The sequence below is a fragment of the Columba livia genome, chromosome 9 (assembly GCF_036013475.1).
Source record: "Columba livia isolate bColLiv1 breed racing homer chromosome 9, bColLiv1.pat.W.v2, whole genome shotgun sequence".
Classification (NCBI taxonomy): domain Eukaryota; kingdom Metazoa; phylum Chordata; class Aves; order Columbiformes; family Columbidae; genus Columba; species Columba livia.
In genome coordinates this window covers 1,339,365-1,353,019 of record NC_088610.1, presented here as the reverse complement: position 1 = coordinate 1,353,019, position 13,655 = coordinate 1,339,365, and the positions used below count along the sequence as shown (strand labels likewise).

The 13,655-nt window shown below is 45.9% G+C and overlaps 1 protein-coding gene across 6 annotated transcripts in view; it reads right to left on the bottom strand.

Moving 5' to 3' along the window:
* TIPARP (TCDD inducible poly(ADP-ribose) polymerase) overlaps positions 1–13,655 on the bottom strand; it is a 36,354-nt gene continuing 22,699 nt past the window's right edge. For all 6 annotated transcript variants that reach the window (XM_065073383.1, XM_065073384.1, XM_065073386.1 and 3 more), the window contains 4 exons: positions 4,953–5,121; positions 3,925–4,106; positions 1,596–1,871; positions 1–729 (listed from right to left, as the gene is read on the bottom strand). In XM_065073383.1, coding sequence (XP_064929455.1) covers positions 282–729; positions 1,596–1,871; positions 3,925–4,106; positions 4,953–5,121 — 1,075 coding nt within the window. In that variant the 3' untranslated portion in view covers positions 1–281. The remainder of the gene's footprint in view (positions 730–1,595; positions 1,872–3,924; positions 4,107–4,952; positions 5,122–13,655) is intronic.

Genomic DNA, 13,655 nt, shown 5'->3' with positions numbered 1-13,655 from the left:
TTTTAGACATGAATATTTACTAACATAAATAAACAGTGTTTTATAACAAAAGGCACAGATTTTCAACTATAAACAATGGAAAAATATTTACAATTTGCACATACATAATCAAACAGCAAGTGCACAATTGGTCACTTCAGATCTTCTAGATTTTGAGATTTACCTCCTTCCGAGCAAGAAATTTAATCAGTTCTGCAATGTCCATTTCTTTTTCCACAAAAACCGCTACCAATGCCAGAGAAGAGAGTTTATTAAGAGGAACAATTCAGCAGCACAAGTATTCAAATGGAGACGGTGTTGCTAACTTCTTCGTATTGGATAATAAAATAAGGGTAGCTCTGATCGTCATTAAAAATGACAAAAATCTGCGGCTCAAAGTAATTGTCCACGCAGGAGTCGTAGAGGTCGCTGGTGATGCTGCCGGGGTTGACGGGCGGGGGTCTCCTCATGGTGTGGTTGCCCACGGTGTAGCGGCCCGTCAGCACCTTGGCCAGGAACATGTAATGAACGCCCTTGGGCGACCGCTTGGAGAAGTTATGGGAATAACTCGCTTTCCGGGCGAAATAGCTGCCCTGTCCGAACATGGTGGCGTGCTTCCCGCACACGCGCGGGTCGAAGTTGTGCTTGCAGATCCCGTCCACCACGTCCTGGGAGGTGCCGTGGAACAAATGCCGCTCGTTCATGATCCTGTCGAGCCCCGACATTTTTTTGGACATGTATTCCTTTTTCCTGGAAGAGAAAACGGAAGGTGAAGATGAGTGTTCGCTGCATGGGAAAAGCCGTTGTCACTACGGCTCCTAAAGCATTGGTACCACCCTCGGGAACAGCAGAGCTGCGAGAGATGGGAAAACATTCCTGTGCAGAGAGCAGAGAGGGTCTGACACTTCTAAATGAAGCTTTTGTGTGAAATGAGCGGGTTTTAAAGCACCCGAGCTGATAGTGCCCGCTTATCTCCGCCTTTGACCTGCATGCTCAAGGAAATCACGGCGCAAACAAGGGCTGTGCAGAAATTCCATCCGGCAGGGACGGTCAGAAAGTCCATCCCTCCACTTGCCCTGAGATTCAGCTTCTCCAGAGAACGGGGAATCCCCAAATCTCATTTTACACCAGTCACCGAGCGCTGAGGGGATGGGAACTGTCAGACACGGCGTCTTCGGTTACATGGGACCGGCTGACACGGATTTCGTGTCTGCGGGGCCGCTCGGCTCCCGGGTCAGCGCGGTCAGGGAACCACGGCGCTCGTCACTGCTTGTCCTCAATGTCGAGATTATGTGATGAAAACAACCCCCACTAATGTGCCTTGCAAGCGAACAGAAAGATTTTTCAACTAGATACCCTAGATTGATCTCGAAACTTCTGTAAAACGTGTCTTCACAGAAGCTATCAGCAGACTGTGCATTAAACCCCGTACACACGCAATTTCAGGGCAAGATATTTTTCAGATAAAGTTGCTCAACTGAAGAAGCTGCTTTTCTTCAGAAAATCCAGAGATTTATGTGTTCTACTTAATGACCAAGTTATATTTGGCAGCGCAAATTATATACTTTAAGGTATTTTTCCACTGCTGTAAAATAATGGTGTTTGCATTGTCTTACCTTTTGTATTTCTCCCAAAGAAACTGATTCTGCACTCGCAGAATCTTCAGAATTTTGTATTTGGTCTCGGGCACAGTCTTGTGAAACAGGTTATAAATGGTTCTGTAGCTTTTATCTTCCTTCAGAACAGGCACTTGGATGAAGTCCTGAGCCGGATCCATCCTGATCCAGGTTTCGGGGTAGAAGTTGGGCGAGGTAACGGCCGTCGGGGACAAGACATGCGAGGACGCGGCTTCGGCTGGCGGGGAGGACACGGGGGGATTCCCACCCAAGGTCCTGGGGGCAGGAGAAAAAGGCTGGGCTTAAAATTCACCAACACGAGAGCTTCGAATCGCGCTTATTTCATCACCGGTTCTCAAGCAATCACTGCTCCTCAGTGCTGGAACAACTCACATGTCTCGGGTGTGTGTTTAAAACAACCACACCAGCTATTCCTGCTACTTTAATAACTCCCGCGTCCATCCGACCTAGGAACAAGATCTTGGCTTTCAGGGATGCTGTTCCACGAGCGGAAATTTGGGGATAAAAAGCCTACTATCCTCATTCTGCACACGCTGGGGAGATAAACTCCAGACAGGCAGAACACCACCAAACTCAAATATTCTGTGCGTTAGCTATAAATCATTAGTGATTTTAACATATAGAATAAGATAATGCGGCAACATTCGACTTAATCCCTTTAAACAAATAGAAAGCTGTACTGTCTCATACAGGATGAATAATAATGACCCCAACCAACAGCATTTTACAGGCAAATCCCGCAGCTCTTTCCCTGCGTGCTGGGCTGTGAGCGCTGCCCAGCGCGGTGCTGGGGCCGCTCTGGTTTTCAGCTCCACAGGCCACATGGGAATTTGCATTTGCAGCTGATTTGTATTACTATTAAAACATCAGTGTGCAATATTACAGTGTGCATTTAATTATTAAAGTCAACGGGTAAAACAATATTCCTGTAGAACTTCACTCGCACTTGGGCTGAAGAGCAAGCCCAGATCAGCAATAAGTTATGGATTAATGAGGAAGACACCAAACACAATAAACCCTCTAATCCCCCGGTGTACTTTGCTCGCTGCTTCTGACTGGCGTAAATTATTTGTAAGCCATTAAAAAGCGTACGCTTTTCAACCCCTACCACCCACTTCCCACGGTTTCTATTCGAGAATTCTTTGCAATATTATAACTGACTTAAGCAGGTGGGAAATAAATCTCAGGTAGCGTTGTGTGATAAGTGGAAGGAAATACTGGCTTCTTAAGGATAGCTCCTGTAAAGACTCAAAACATTATTTCACTCTCTGCTAAGAACTGGTGGATTTTTAAGTGAGTATTACAAAGAAAGTACAAATGAGTTTTGCTTCAGAACGGCGGAAATGTCAGAGTTCAGTTTCTAGATGTGGCAGCTGGCACGAGGAGTTACGGCCTCACTAAAATTAGGGGGAATTGCATCATGTTAGCATATCTCAAAATTACAGACTTACACTACTGTAGCAGAACAGTCACTGGTAGCAAAACACCCGGAGAATATCTCAAATCCTTATTTTTCATTAAGGTGAGGATCAGAACAGAAGGTCTGTGCTTGGTCTTCGTCCCCGCGCCCTCCCAGCGTCTCCCTAATAAAGTTTGGGTTTCCTTCCTGTCAAACCCTATCTAAAAACGTTTCTAACAACCTTTGAGGCTCCCCCCACGTTCCCGGTCACCTCGCAATTAGCTGCAGTAACTACTCCGCAAGCTAACGAGGTTCCAGGCCGCCCAGCTGCCGGGACAAGCTAACGGGACAAGATGTTCCTAACGACCCAGCTCCGACAAAAACGTTCCCAGCCGTGCTGGTGAGATCACAAAACCGGCATCTTTATGGGTTGTCATCAAAACCAAGAGCGACGCACCACCTTCCGCGCTCTGCCTGGGACGGACGAGCCTGCCTGCCCCCAGATGAGGCGACAAGAACAGCACGAGTGGTGCTTTAGCTGCGCTTGGGAATGAGAAAATGGGTTCGAATGCTCGTTTTGATGGGACCGAGAGCTGATGGCTTGGTGGGACACCCAACGCTGGGCAACACTCGGGCAAACTCTGAAGAACATCTGCGCTTCTGATGTTCTGCAATGCATAAGGTACGTGACAACCTTGAAATAACAAACGGAACCTCGCAGTAAGTTCCTCAGATAATATTTACCTTGAAAAACGACAAGCTGCCAATATGACCAAGACATTTTCTTGTTTCTTCTGTTTTTTCTACCCAGTGATGCCTATTTCCCTGCCACCCCTTCAGGAATACGACTCTCCTGGACAGAACACCACCACGAACAAATGCAAAGGTCCATTTTGCTGGGATACGCACTGTAAAAACGGCATCAGCACCACGCAGGAGCGCAGAAGGGGCCTCCTCTTGATCTCTCTTCTGAAACATGCGTTTTGCTGAAATCCGTCTTTGATGTTCAGGATATACTGGTTGTGCCAGGTAACAAAGCGCACCTCCTTCAGCCCCCGGCAGCTGGCTTCTTCTATCAATCTCACAACAGGCTGGTGCGAGAAAATTAAAGCATGCACGTGAGAAATTACATGCTTACAAATGAATACTTTTGGCCAGAGACCTCAATTAATCCCTCTCTCTACTCCCCTCCCCTCCTGTCTGCCTCCTGCTCTGAGACACAAGTGCATTTAGACCACTGGAAAACATTCCGTTACCTGTTTGAAATCCAACCAGGCGGATTTCACAGCTTTCCTGCATAATTAGTGCTGGTGTCAATGCACTTTTACACATCAAACGTTAATCCTGATATCTAACCTAAAACTCCCTTGGCACAAGCCACTTTTGGTCTTTGCTGAATGTGAAAAGCAGCAGTTTGCTGGAGAGCAATCTTTTACATATTAATATATTCTCAATATTTTCTACGCTAGAGAACTCAGTTCTCTTCAGTTCTCCTCATAGGTCAAATATCCTAAACTTCTTGCTATTTGTGGTGTTTTCTTGCAGACTCTCTCCAGTTCTTTTCATTTGCAAAGCCCCAAACTGTGCGCAGTGCTGCCCTGAGCTTCCTACCACGCTTACAAAGGCAGCGTGATACATGAAAGAGACGAATGTGATCTCATTTACACCCATGGGGGCATTTCTGGTACTGCCAAAGTTGTAAAACATGGACGAGGCTTTATTCAAAATATATTACTTGGTCAGCCTCTGTGTTTCCAACGTTTTCGGGCATAATTCAAGGCGCAGTCCAGCAGAGCAGAGTTCTCCTTTGTTATCTTCCTCAACAACAGCTCTAAGTAACTTTCCTGAATGTTTGAAACAGTCTAAAGGTGTGTATATAGTTTATGGTATATACTGTACAGGGAGCTGGGGAGCGGGACTCTGGGAGGTAAACGTACCTCAGAATATTCTCTCCAGCCAAAGTGGTCCCTGCAGAAGTATTTCCAGACCGTGTAGTAGCTGGAGCTGGAGCTGGGGCAGGACGGCGTGGACAGGCGCCGCATTTGGTCGAACTCCACAGTCTCGTACAACTTCATGGCATTCAGATCCACCCAGAACTCATGTCCCCTGCAAGCAAGAAGAGAAACATGGAATTGTCATTTTTTGTAATTAATTCTAGAAAGATGACTCGGAGAAAATAAGACCTGGTGTGGACCTCATTGGAGACACCCTTGGTCTGGCCGTGCTCGTGTCACACAACCCAGGCACCATGGGGACGTCCCATGAGCTTCAACTGGGGCCAACACGGAGACAAGTGTGTCGAGCAGGACACTGAAGATCTGCAAGGGCAAAACATCTCTTTAATAAAAGTTTCTGTGGAATGGTGGATGTTTTCCACCATTCTGTGGACAATGGTGGGAAAAGCAGAGTCTTCAGCACAGAAAGCACAAAACTGAAACCCATCCGACTTCCAGGTCCGCTGGTATTTATTCAGTATGCATGAGCGGTACCAAAATCAATATCCATATCCTTGACATTTTCAGCATGCTAAGTAAATCCAACACACAACCGCATTTGGTGAAGCAGCCGCGTCCTATTCCAAAGGTTGTTCTTGAGGAAGTTGGTGCTTCAGGGAAGAGAAGAAGATGTGAATGGCTCCAGATGAGGAGCAGCTGCTGCCAGCGCACCGGAGAGCTGGAGCACCTTTCATCACGTGCCGCAGAACAGAACGAGGACGATACGAAAAGGAAACGTGACCCCACGGTTCGGAGGAACGTTGGCTTTTTTTCGAGTATCCATATTGCTGCTCCACAAATCAGCGCTAATACACAACTTCACACAAACTTACCGGAGGTTTCAACAGGGCCCAACAACAACAGCAAATGAAGAACTAAAATATGCACCTTAGCTAAAGGAGAAAATCAAAGTGCATTTCCCCTACGTTTTACAAAGTGCCCGTGGAACAGCTCGGCAAACAGTTTCTAATGCCGCTTCATTAGTCAGTATTAAGAGAGACATCAAATTAAAGAACATTCTCAAGGAAAGTGGAGAGTTCTAAAGCGCTGCTGATCGTTAGACAGTCACTGGTTCATTAGCAATCAAGAACTTCAGAAATGCACAGAAATTGAAAGCAATGACAGTCACATTCATTCCCTACAAAAGTCATTTTTTTAGAACTGGGATTAACATATTTCCAAAATAATGCTGTTTACATAATTAGCTTTCGACTTGTATAATCTCCTTGCAAGTTGTCAGCTTACTATTCATTAGCAGCTACTGAGCTTTGGCAACTGGAAACGCAGCTTTTGAGACTATAGAAAATATTTCCTTTGAATTCTTAACAGCAAACATAAATCAAGCTGATATTTGCAATCTACAGTTGATTTGTAAAACTTTGGCACATTATCCCACAGGCATCAAAGTTCTTTGTGTTTATCCTCATCAATTAATTGCGTTTTGGTCTGCGCAGCGTTAAGCACAGGTTGAGGTTTTAATCGCTTTTCCGATACAGACAAAAGGACGGGTACATTTAATTGTTTTCAATAAGCTTTCATATGGACTTAAAGAAAAGATACAGAATAATCCCAAAGGAAAAGCAGCACCGACCAAAATAAACGCTCAGTACCCATGGACTGAAATTAATCGTAGGGCTTAAAAAAAATACAGGCAGTTTCTGGAATGAAAAAACGAGCACCAGATCACCCCACCTTCCTGGTATGTACTCATTTTGTTCCATAACAACGAGCTACAGCCTGCTCCATTGGAAAACAATGTGTGAAATCATGAGGAAATCATCCCTCTGAAATCCCAAGCTGTGTTATTATTTATGGTATTTGCAGGCAGCACCGCAAGCATGAGGTTTGGAGTAAATCCCTTCAGGAGTATATTTTAATGCTGCTTTAGGGACGTTTGCTTTTTCTTATGAAAATGCTGTCACTGGTGAGGAAAGTGACTGTAGCAATTGGTGTTGTTGATATTATTGTTCATATGTGGGGTGAGGAGCTGGACTCGCTGTTTGGGGTTACACTGCACCTACAAATCCAAGCCCCAAATCAAGACCCCCAGATACTGGTGCTGCACGTGATATCAAACAAATACACCAAAAATAGGGTATTTTCCAATACAAACCCACGCAATCCGAGCATTCATCCTCACTTTGATCTCTCCAAGTCAAATCCCATGCCACAGTTCTCCCTGCTCCAAAGATCTGACACCAAGAAAGCGCAAAGAAATGGAAAGCTTGTTCTTTAGAAGCAATTTATTTGCTTTTAAAAGTGGTAAAAATGCTGAGGATTATTTCATTTCATTATAACTCTGTATGTTGCATGTGCTATCGTGAAAACTGGTAATGAAAACAACATTTGCAGTAGTTCTGTGCCAACGCAGCGCAAAGCAAAGAGAACTGAAAATGATGCCCCAGCAAGCTGAACTCTTTGAGAAAAAGTAACCACATACTGGTTAATACCCTAAAAAGTTAAAGGTCTGTAGGACGAACCCCTAAAAGGCCAGGTTGACGGTGCGTATGCAGAAAAGGGTATTTGTGTGCAGACAGGCTCCATCTCCCCGTCTCCTAAGCCTCTGTTGAAGATTTGTAAGGCTAACGAAACTTAGACTGAAAACAGCTTCTCCGAAAGCTCAACATTTTTCTGCGAAACCTGTGCGGAACGTGCCAAATTCTTCCTCAGTGCTGAAAAACACCCTGATTGTCTGCTGTTTGGAATTTGTTCCATTTTTCAGCCGTTTCTGCCTCTTTTTTATCAGATTCCCCTCCTGGAAGCAGGGACGGGATGGCCAGTGCTCTTCGCTCACACCAACAATTCCCCGTGGCGAGAACTTGGGCACCGAGCCCCGAACAGCTGATTCCGGCCCTTCCAACATTCCTCTGGAAGCCTCTGTCCAAGACACGAGTGCTCTTGTGTCCCATTCCCGAACAGAACCGCTCGCTCCGGCCACAAAGGTCCCGGCGCCCTGGGTGACCCACCTCAAACTCCAATCCTGCCACATCAGGGATGCTTTTCAAACAGTATTTCTATTTCTCCCCTTGGTAAAGTGTCCGGGATGCTACCTCCCATTAATTTTAATGGAAAAATTAAGTGACAAAATATATAAACACCCCAAAATCTACACGTTTTATTTTCCCCCTTGAATACTTTAATTAAAACTTTAAACCCCACACATGCTTTTTTACCTAAGGATAAATTATGCGGAATAACACTGCATTCTTGTATACAGCTGAAAATTGTAGACAAACGCAGCTGAAAAAACACACTATGCCCCCAAAAGCCTACCTAATTATAACATTGGGAATAAAGATACTCTTTTGCAAAAAAACCTTTGATTCATATAAAATCTATATTACTCCCATGCTCATTTATACTCTTTCAAATTGCATTTACTGGCTTTTAAGCTCTGAAATACTAAAATATATTCAGTGAAGTTGTTTAATAACAGCTTTTTGGTTCAAGCCCTTCCTCTGTATATTAAAAAGCCTGTTACCAGCTTAAATAATGCAAAGCCATGACACAAAATGACTTACGATTCCAGGCAGTGATGCAGTGATTGCATTCCTGGCTTCGGCTCTAAAGACCAGGGATGAAAGCAAATGGGACACCTGCACCTCCCAACTGCCCCAGGCCTAAATATAGGTGAAAACGCCCAAATTTAGGGTTCAAGAGAAGTAAGAATGCAAGATGCTCAAGGTTATGCCCGGTATGTTCTTTGGCACAACACCGCTTTATCTTGTAATCGTGGAATAGTGATTTTCCTCTGAGGTACAGCGTGCACCAGCTAAAGGAAAGGGCATCCTCCATCATGTATAGATGATGGACAATGTATAGATGGGGAGAGGGAACAACACCGCAATGAACCAGCGAGACGACCGTCTCAACACCCCCTTGGCACCGTCCCCAAGCGACAACGGGGCCCGTCACCCTTCATACTCCCCCTGGGCAGTTTGGGTTAAGGAGAGTTTTGCAGCCAACGTGATTAAAGACCAAACAAATCCCGTGGTGTCGCTCATTGAAGTGTCTATCTGGAGCCACCCATCTGGAGCAGAGGGGGAAGGAGCTGGCGACGGCTCCGGTTTGTCAGATGTTTGGGAAAGCAGGAAATGCATAAACTACCTTGGAGAGGCAAGCGCTGCTCCCAGTGCCTCTGCACGGCGCACGGCCCGCAGCACCGCCCGCAACCTGCAGCAACGACCGTGCCCCCGTTTGCTACGGAAACATTGACCAAACCCTCTGCAAACACCACAGAACTTCACCTCGTCTGGTTTCTGAGGCAGAGAATTATTATCGCCGTTTTTCCCCAGAAAAGGCAGATGATAAAACAGAGTCCAAAGTCCCACGGATGATCTGCGAATGGAAGAAGGTGGGAACGGAGATTTCTCGGGAACTTCTGGCCACTGACTAACCAAATAAAGCTCTCTGTTTATAAAATAAAGCAGTTCAATGGAATTATTCACACTGAAAGAATAAACATCTTGAACTCTCTTAAGAATCCGGCACACAACCCCAAATTTGGTGCTGTGCAGTTCAAAACACATTTCTACAAGCGCTCGCAACAGCAGAACCTGGTTCCCCCAATAAGTTACATTTTCTTTGCACTCTAAGTATAAAAAAATAACACAAAGATATAATCTCTCAGTACACTGAACCAGACAGGTACCCCTAGTAGCAAGTTACAATATTGAAGTGTTTTTTCAGATGAATGCAGCACGCTAAAATAAGGATATTTGGGCTCACTCCTCCTTGTGTTCCCCCAAAGAGCTTCAGTTCAATGTGTGACTTTTCTGTGCTGTCCATCCAGTAAGACAAATGTTCTCTAGGTGTTATGTACAAACAGATGACGAGGAGAAATGTTTTGCAAGTGCTGTGAAAACACACGTGGTTTCGAAGCCCAAGTTCAGCTCTGTGTCACGAGTCTTACCGCAAACAGGGCTCAGAAAAGAAAGAAACCCGGCGATCAACAGAGGTCTGGGCAGGAAATGAAACCCGGTTCCCATCAGAACAGCTGTGCTGCACAGCACGACTGAGAATTCAGCGCCACTTAGGTGATGAAACTGTTGCTTCTCTCGCTCTGACTAAACCAGTTCCTCCCTGCAACAGCAACAACCTGAAAGCCACTCAGGGGAACGGATGAGCTTAAAAGGTCCAAACAGGCATGAAAAGCTTTTGTACTTGGGGCTGAAAGCTCAGCCCAACTGAGCTCAGCAACTGCAGATGTCACTCGGGCTTTGGCGCTTCCTGCTGACCCCAAATCAACAACATTTCATCACTTGCAGGGACCAAGTGTTTAAACTCCACCATATGAAACTGAACTTCAAGTCCATCCCCTTGGTAAAAACTGTGTTTTTAAGCAGAGGTACTGGCAGTTTGACATCGGAACATCAGAGCTTAGACAACAGCAGCCAAAACTTGCTCCCACTAAAACCAGTACGGATCCCATGGGAACTACCAGTAAGCAAGGGCCCAGGTGACGCTCATGAAGGGACATTCTTCATAACACAGCAATAAAAATGCAGCCAAATCCTCGTTATCACCCTAAGGAGTGGAAAAGGAAAACAGGAACCTTGCACCAAAGCAACACTTTGCATCAGGGCACAAACAAAACAAGCTGGCAAATCAACCCCACAGCCTTGATCTTATCAGGATCTCATCGTTCTCACGCTGGCGAGAGGGGCAGCAGGTGACAGGGCAGGAAATCAGTTTCATACTCTGCTTAATTTGTTCCCTCGTCGTGTCACGCTGCTTCTCTGCTGTGACCATAAGTCATGCAGGAGGTGTACGGTGAGAAATGAGAACGATACTACACAAAGAGCTGCCGCTACACTTGGAAGGCTCCATCACCAGAGAGAAAGAAAAATAATCATAATAAAAAAAGTCAATATAGTAGTTGCTTTCCTACCTTTCCTATATTTTTTTTGAAGTTGGAAAGGCAGCTTTTCCTGCCTTTACAATTGGTGACTGGAGGTGCTCGAAAAGCAATTTTCTATGATTTTCACAGCGAAAGGGTCCAGCCTGACTCCATGTTTGTCCATCCGTACAACCGTTGGGATGCTGGTCCAGAGATACATACGAATGTCTGGCCCCAGACCTTTTCTGGGAGGAAAAGAAAACCATTTAAGAAGTCCTGCAATCCCCGTGCCCCACTGCGCTCCCAGCTGCGGGTCAGGAGCGCTGGGGCAGGGCTGTGTTTGTCCTGCTCTTCCCTAAAACCCTCTGTTGGCCACTCGGGACAGGAGGCACCCGCTTCAAATGGTCCTTTGGTCCAAATTCCTGCTAAGTTCTAAAAACCTGTAGCAATGAGGATGTCAGATGCACCCAAACCTTCCAAGGATGCTGCGTGTACCATATTTCAGAATTCACACCCAAGGAGCAGCTTCTGTTCGCAGCAGAGGATGAAGGTGGATGTCCTTGGCTGAGGTAGATCGCTGCTTTCAAAGGTCTCCACACCAGACGTGGACACGTTTTGCGGAGAGTTTTGTTTCTTAGTTTTGATTATCATATCAGTAAGCGATCCAGAGACAGCACAAGCACAGCCCTGAGTTGCAACAGAGTTGACAGAGGATGGGGTTTTCACATTTGCTTTCACAAAGCTGCAATATGAACATTTCTAAAGCACTGAGACAGAGCCTGAAGTTGCTTTAAAAATGTCCTGCACAGACACACCTGCTCCTTTTTTTATAATTCTATCCAATCTCAGGACTACAAATACCTCTGAGGGTGATGATAATGAAGCTGCACCAATTCCATCGGTGCTCTCCAGCAGACACCAGGCTCACACTCACTAGCGACCGCCACTCCTGGACCTTTCAGCTGCCAAACGTTCCATCCAACGCTTCACGTCGCACCCTCCACGTGCAGCTCCCCAGCAAATGACGCCTTTGTACATCTGACTACAAGTACCAGATTTTGCAATGATTACTCAGCTCAAATCCCCACTGATCTCAACAAATACGTGCACCAGCTAGGCAGGAACTTCACGACCGCTGCTCTTGCTAAGCAAATAGTTGTACCAGACTCTTTGTGTTCCCCATCCCTCCCGAGCGGGCAGGGAGACAATGTCCCACCGCCGTGCCCGCGGATTACCTGGGAGCAACTCTTCTGAGCAATGTGCTTCCCCTGTTACCAACCTTTGTTTCAGAAAGGACTGTTTTATTACCCGAAGCACACAGGGAACAGACTGACCTCGACCTGAAGCCAGGTGACAGCTGTTTCCAAAACCGTCATCTGTTTATTGATGCGAAACAAGAAAAGGGATATAGGAGTGATTGCCGATTCCTGCGGCAGCTCAGCAGGACACTTGTAACTTCCCTACATTTGTATAGCTAGGAGCCAATTAGTTTTATTTCATATGTAAATGATACTATAAAGTGGAGCAAATAGGAATTCATTGAGGCGCGCTGTTATAAAGCACAAGGCAAACACTTCTAAAATCACTTCACATGCTTTTTATTTAGAGTCTCTGTCTTGCATTCCTTCCAGCAAGGAATTAAAAGAAGTTCAAAACCATTCAGCTGTGTATAGTCAAGAAACGCCACCCACAAAACCGCCAGGCACAGTGAATTTCAGCTGTTTTCGCATCTCCGGTGTTATCAATAACACGCGAGTGATCTCGCAGGCTGTGGCAGCTGTGCAGATCAGAAAGATAACTCCCTAAATTAACTATTGAGTTGGTCAGACGACCTGCAGAAGTCCCTGAACGACTGAAATGCTTCCATTGCGCTCTAGATGGTTTTAAAAACATATGAGCATCATCTAACAGCATCAGAGAAACAAGTTATTCCATGAACACAAGGACAAAGGAGAACTAGTTTCCTGTACATTCATTTTTGTCCTTACTGTTCCTTCCCAGTTCTCTCTGTGTGCCCATTGATGACCCACCGGGGAACACACAATATTTACTCCGAATTAATCCAAGAAGCCTGCATGGGCACTGAGTAATCAGGCCAGTGCTCCCAGGCAGAACACGTACCGGAGATCCACCTGCTCCTCCCTGACTGCAGCCATCGCTTCTGGCCTTTCTCTTCCAGCCACAAGGAGCCATTTCAGAAAGCTCAGAGAACTTACAGAAGAAAAAGAAAAATTACATCAAAGGAGCCATGAGAACCTGTTGTTTCATGTGAGTCGTGGCACGCCGGGGTGCGCGTGGTTGAACAGAGCCACAACACACGGGGATGTCTCTTTGCCAAGAGGAAGGGTGGAATTTTCAGCCAAAAGAGGGGGGAACCGATGGGTCAGGAACTGCAGAGCTGTTTTAAACAAATCCTCCTGTCATCACGAATGATGTTGCTTATTTTGAAAAGCGTGATGGGACAGGTGTGTGCGCGGGGAAAAGCTGCTCGGTTGTGCAGCCAAGTATTTCCCCTTACTGAAGAGCAGCTGAAAATATCCCGGCGGGTGCTGCGGTGCTGGGGAGCAGCACCGGGACGTGTCCGCTCCCATCCTCAGCCGCACGCTGGAACTTCTCCAGGGCCTCTCCTCACATGGAACACAGCGCTTCCAAGTATTTAACCTGCTCAAGCCCAGACTCCCTCATCTCTTTAGAACGCTTGGTATTTGGCTCTAAATACTCGATAGATTTAAGAAAGCAAATATATAAACCTTTTATGATAAAGTTTTATATTCAGTCTGAGGCCAAACTGCCCTAAGTACCTGAGG